The 6,380-nt window shown below is 50.1% G+C and overlaps 1 protein-coding gene across 1 annotated transcript in view; it reads right to left on the bottom strand.

Annotated features, from left to right (window-relative positions):
- LOC109287158 (coiled-coil and C2 domain-containing protein 2A-like) overlaps positions 1–6,380 on the bottom strand; it is a 25,163-nt gene that overhangs the window by 8,352 nt on the left and 10,431 nt on the right. Inside the window, exon 2 of the mRNA XM_019502121.1 lies at positions 4,495–4,635. Coding sequence (XP_019357666.1) covers positions 4,495–4,635 — 141 coding nt within the window. The remainder of the gene's footprint in view (positions 1–4,494; positions 4,636–6,380) is intronic.

Here is a 6,380-nt window from a genome sequence, read left to right as displayed (position 1 = left end):
CCCAGAGACCCCCCAGCAGCTGCAGAGCCCCCCACCAACCCCCAGAACAGCAGCTCCCAGCGGCTCCAGTCCCGTGGAACTGCCTGCCTCCTGCCACAGGACTGGGCTCCATGGGGCTGGTGAAGCCGACTGGAGTGCAGCCCAGCACTGGGAGGCGGGCAGAGCAGACACTGCACTCCCATCGGCTCTGCCAGCCCCACAGAGTGCAGCCTGATAGCAGGAGCTGAGGAGAGCCAGGGCTGTGCTCCCCACCACAGCTGAGCCACATGGGGCTCCAGAGCCACTTGGACTGCAGCTCTGGCTCCACCCCTGCCTCCCACCACCTGGCTGCTGCTTTGAAACTCAAAACTTCTGAAACATTTTGACTGGCCTCATTTCATTTTAAGACTATTTTGAAGCCCTTCATTTTGTTTTCATTTCACTGTGCACAGTAAAACTAGCAAGTATGGCAAAATACCAGCTTGGCTTAATAGGGAACTCTTCAATGAGATAAAACACAAAAAGGAAGCTTAGAAGAATGGAAACTTGGACAAACAACTAGGAAGGAGCATAGACATGTTGTTCAAGCATCCAGTGATGGAATCAGGAAGGCCAAATGCAATTGGAGTTGTAGCTAGCAAGGGACATGAAGGGTTTCTACAAGTATGTCAGCAACAAACAGAAGAACAGAGAAAGTTTGGGTCCCCTTGCTGAATGGGGGAGGCAACCTAATGGAAGATGACGTGGAAAAGGTTGAAGTATTCAATGCCTTTTTTACCTCCATCTTCACAGGCAAGGTCAGCTCCCAGACTACTGCACCTGGCAGCACAGTTTGGGGAGGAGGTGAGCAGCCAACAGTGGCAAAAGAACAGGTTAGAGACCGTGAAAGGGGAGGCAAAAGCCCCGCCAACTCACCCCAGACCCCCTTCTGACACGCCCTGATACTCACCACAGGGGCGAAAAAGAGCAGCAGCTGGGGAGAGACGTCAGGGCAGGCTTGGCAGTTCTGGACCTGCCTGAGCCTGCAAATCAGGAGACATCAGGGGCGTGGCCTCGGAGAGACATAGGCTGCTCAAAAGGCAGCTGGAAACACAGCTGGCCAGCGCCAGAAGGAGCAGGGTGGAATGCCATCAGGGAGCACAAGCCCTAGGTGCAGGGGAAGGAGGCTGAGTGTCTGCTAGAGGATGCCAGTAGGCGAGACAAGAAGCCCAAGGCCTGGGAACAGGGGGACACCGGGGAGCTCTGCCAGAAGGAAGCAGCCCCCCGGGATGCCCAGAAGGAGAGCCAAGGCCCTGACAGGGAGCCCAGGTACTCCAGCAGGAAGTAACAACAAGGGGCTGCTGACACCATAAGGCAATCCAGCATGGAGGGAGGCATGGGAGACCATGGAGCCCTGTGTGGGAGAGATGGGCAACGTCGGCTGATCGGACCCAAGCAGCCTAGCTGCAGGTCAGGCAGGGTGAAAGGGGGAAGGGACATGGACTCAAGAGGGCCAGCAGAGGCCCTCCAGGGCAGCCAACCCTTCCAAATGCCTACTAGGCAGAGAGGGACAGCGGAGTCCTCAGCAAGACTGACGGTGCCTGGGAAACAAGACCTCAGGAGCCTATCAGTGGACGCTGACCTCTTACATTCAGTTTTACTTCTAAGTTGCAGTTAACTCTGGCATGTTTAGTTGTCCAGGCCTCAGTCCAAAGGTGAAGGATGGCTTTGGGAGGAGTGATAGCCAAGACGACCTGACCCTTGGAGGCAGGTGACGTGGATGAGACATGATCATCCCAGTGTAAGACCTGCAGAAAGCAGAGTCCTCCCCGGCCTTAGATGTGGTGAGGGTGGGTTAAAAGGGACACTGGAGCCCCATGAAGAAACCCAAGGTTGAGATCTCCTTGGGCCACCTACAGGGAACTGCCTCCCAAGAAAAGAACAACAAATATCAAAAACGTGGCAGGTGAGCAGGAACAGCACCCAAACCATCTCAGTGGTGCCAAATCCGGATCTCACCCTGATGTTGCTGGGGGGCAAGGCATCAATCAAGAAAGGACTAAAACCCTAGAACACCTACCAGTGGCAGGGACTATTTTGAAAAGTTGGATGTGTACGAGTCTGAAGGCCAGATGAATGCACCTGAAGGTGCTGAGGGAATTGGCTGATGTGACTACAGAGCCCTTGGCCAATATCTTTGAAGACTCACACCAATCAAAAGAGGTTCCAGATGACTGAAAAAGGGCAAATATAGTGCCTATCTTTAAGAAAGCAAAGAAAAAAGATCTAAGAAACTACAAACCAGTCATCCTCACTCAGTCCCTGGAAAAATCATGGAGCAGAAATGGAGAAAATCCATTTCTAAGTACTTAGGAATCCATTTCTAAGTACTTGGAGGAGAAGAAGGTTATTAGGAACAGTCAGCATGGATTAACTAAGGGCAAGTCATGCCTGACCAACCTAATTGCCTTCTATAATGAGATGACTGGTCTGTGGATGCAGGAAGACCAGTGGATGTGATATACCTTAATATTAGCAAGGCTTTTGATATGGTCTTCCACAACATTCTCACAAGCAAGCTAAGGAAGTATGGGCTGGAGGATTGGACTGTAAGGTGTATGGAAAACTGGCTGAATCATCACGCTCAAAGGGTAATAATCAATGGCTCACTGTCTAGTTGTGAGCCAGTATCAAATGGAGTGTCCCAAGGGTCAATCCTGGGGCTGGTTTTGTTCAATATGTTTGTCAATGACCTGGAAGATGAGCCAGCAAGTTTGTGGAGGACATCAAGCTGAGGGAGTAGTAGATACACTGGAGAGTAGGGCTAGGATTTATATTAGCCAGAGATAAATTCATGCACAGGCCAGCAGGACCCAGGCCCAGGGGCCCCTGAATCCCTGGGTTTCCTTGGGAAACAGCAGGTTTCCTCTTGCAGGCAGGCAGGTGGGCAGCCTGCAAGGGGTCCTGCTTGGGGCTTCCAAGAGATACAGGGGCGGAGCCAGTCTCTTCCCAGTGGGGAGGCTGGGCTCGACTAGGCTGGGAACACCGCACCTCTGTGGGCAGGAGTGGGGTGGGCAGGTGGAAGCGACAGCCCTGGAAAGGGTGGCTACAGCAAATTTTGGAGTGGCTATAGTCTCCCCTCTCCTTCACACCACCCCTGTGCATGGCCAGACATGGCCAGGAACACAGCTGGACAGGCAGCTCCCTTCAGTTAAGTCTCTGGAGGGGAAGGGACATGGGGGAGGCAGATTGAGGCCCCCACGGTGAGGGAGGGAGTGGGGCAGGGGCTGGGGGTGGGAGTGGGAGGGACATACAGGCAGCTCGTCCAGGAAGCACGTGGGGGAAAGTAGAGCCCTGAATCCATAGTGGGCAGCCTATCTCTGCCCTCGCTCTGCTGGGCTCCACTCCATCCATGGCAGGAGGAGAGAGGATGGAGAACAGGGAGGAGGAACAAGCACCCCCAGCCTGGCTAGGTCCACCCAGCCTCCCCCATGGGGCACAGAGGCCTGCCCTGCCTTGACAGCTACTGCACCAGGAGGGGAAGGGGCCTCTCCCCCTGCTGGCATCCAGCTCCCACGGAGGGGAGGGGGCCTCCAATCTTGTGTTTGCCCAGGGCCTCAGTAAATCTTAATCCTCCTCTGAGAGCAACCTAGAAAAATTGGAGGATTGAACCAAAACAAATAGCACAACTTCAATAAAGACAAGTGCAAAGTCCTGCACTTAGGACAGAATGATCCCATGCACTGATACAGACTGGGGGTTGACTGGCTCAGCAGCAGCACTACAGGAAATGACCTGGGGGTTAAAATGGACAATAAGTTGAATATGAGTCAACAGTGTGCCCTTGATCTGGATGATGAGGAGGAGCATTGCCAGTAGATCAAGGGAAGTGATTATTTCCCTCTATTTGGCACTGGTGAGGCCACATCTGGAGTACTGTGTCTAGTTTTGGACACCCCTCCCCCACACTACAGGAAGGATGTGGGCAAATTGGAGACAGTCCAGCAGAGGGCAACAACAATGGTTAGAGGATTGGGGAACATGATTTATGAGGCGAGGCAGAGGGAACTGGGATTATTGAGTGTGAAGAGAAGACTGAGAGATTTAATAACAGCCTTCATCTACCTGAAGGGTGGTTCCGAAGAGGATGGAGCTAGACTGGTCTCAGTGATGGCAGACAACAGAACAAGGAGCAGTGGTCTCAAGTTGCAACAAGGAAAGTTTAGGTTAGATATTAGGAAAAACTCTCTCGTGAGGAGGGTAGTAAAGCACTGGAACAGGTTGTCAAGTCTCCATCCTTGGAAGATTTTACGACCCAAGTAGACAAAGCTGGAAATGGTTGGAGATGGTCCTGCTAGTTGGAGATGGTCCTGCTTTGAGCACGGGGTTGGACTAGAGGTCCCTTCCAATCCTAATTTTCTATGATTCTATTATCTTTATTTTACCTTCTGTAAATTTTAATTTGATATTTCAATAAAATTATGCTAAGTGTTATAAGACCTTTAAAAAGGCTCTGGAAAAAATGTATTCACTTACTTTTGAAACTGTAACTTTACAGGTGTACTTGTATATTCTTGGTGTCTACGCATAGATTTTATTTGTTTCCAAATTTTTAATATGCTGTGCATTAGAGAGAGATCTTTTTGCTTTTCTATGTCATACAAGTTCTTGGTATCTCTGCAATAAATGTATATGTAAGAATTCAGCAAATCAAATTCTCTAATTACTAATAAAAAAGTAACAATAGTAAAGTTTTTACCTGACAGCCAAATCTAGTTTTAAATAGCACTTTCAAACATTTTAAATAACACTTTCAAACACAAGCACTTTTAAAAAAAAAAAAACTTGTCTCTCCTTTCTTTTTTGCAATCATACTGATACATATTTTCAGTTACAACATAAATAAATGTGGATTTGGTGCTTTGCTCATTTCAAGTAGAACAGGGAGAATGATATGCAAGAAAAAATAGGCAAGATGCCTGAAATGCAAAGAAATTCACTGCAGACATCTAAGGGTTCAATCTGTCACGGTCACCATTATGACAAATGTTGTATTTCCTACATTTGTTCTTTGAAATTCTATATTAGTAGCCAACCACCACGGCAAAGATGATTGAAGAAAGATGCCCTGACATTCTGGTTTACAGATATCCATATACAATGCTCTTGTTAAACTGCCTTTCTCTGCTTTATGATCTGACTGTGAGATGGGAGATTGAAATTATAATCTTATTTTATCATTTTATGTTTTTTTGTGTAATGGTATCTGTATACATACTTGCTTCTGTTATTTAGAGATTATGACAAAGCAAAATCACAGAACTAAATGATCCATGAATTTTGGAGATATTCTGATATAGATCTACATTTCCTTTTATCATTCAAGATTTAATGAGTACCCAAACTGTACATTAACCAAAATGACTAAGAAAGGAATGTAATTCATTTGTATCAGAAATAAACAAAGCTTGACAATGGATTGACCACAAAAGCAGCACCATGAAGGCATTTTTTAAAAGTTCTTGTTAACCAGTTGTAAGAGGATGCATCTTTCTGATACACACGAGAAGGGTACAAAATATATTGTCTAAGCCAGTGGTCTCCAACCTTTTTAAGTAGGAGATCACTTTTTGAACTAAAATGCAACCCAAGATCTACCGCAGTCCACCCCCCCACCCCCCACCACTGCCCAGCAAGTCAGTCGGGGGTGGCACATTGAGGCAGAAGAAGAAAAAAATATTGGGGGCATGCCCCCCAGCACATAAGTCTGTGGGGGAAGAGGCAGGGAGAGGGGAAAGGGCTGTGGGGTGGGGGGCTGGGCAGATCAAGGCCCCAATGGGGAGGGAGGGAGCAGAGTACAGGCAGGAGCAGGAGCAGGAGCAGGGGCTGGGAGAAGAGAGCCCCTCACTGGGCCTTGTGGTGGGACAAGTGGAGGCCTGTGCAGGGATGGGGGACAAGCACCTCAGGAGGGCATGGGGGGTGTGCGCCCCTGAATCTACGTGGGACAAGGTGGGCTGACGCTGGTGCTGCACTGGGCTCTTCCCAGGAGGGGTGTTGGGGCTAGGTGACAGCAGTGCTCCTAGTGCCCCCACTGGGAAGAGCCTGAAACAGCCTCTCAGCCCCAGCCCACAGTGGCAGCCTCCCCTCTCCCACACAGATCCCAGACACATGGCCCCCATACCCACAGGGAGGGAAGGGGCTGGGGTGGGAGGCTGTCCTGGGGTCTTCCTGGCAGGGGTTGGGCCGTGCTGTGCTGCACTCGGGGTGGCCGGTGGCAGCATGGGAGGATGGGTTGTGGGGCTATGCCAAACTTTTGGGTGGCTACAGCCCCCACCCAGCCCAACTCCCAGCACTGCTGCCGCCCGCCCTGAGTGCAGCCTGGCCCAGCCCCTGCTGGGAAGAGCCCAGTGCCGTAGCAGCCT

Source organism: Gavialis gangeticus, unplaced genomic scaffold (assembly GCF_001723915.1).
Source record: "Gavialis gangeticus isolate Ggan-Ray unplaced genomic scaffold, GavGan_comp1, whole genome shotgun sequence".
NCBI classification, from domain to species: Eukaryota; Metazoa; Chordata; order Crocodylia; family Gavialidae; genus Gavialis; species Gavialis gangeticus.
This window is presented reverse-complemented; position numbering and strand designations above follow the sequence as displayed.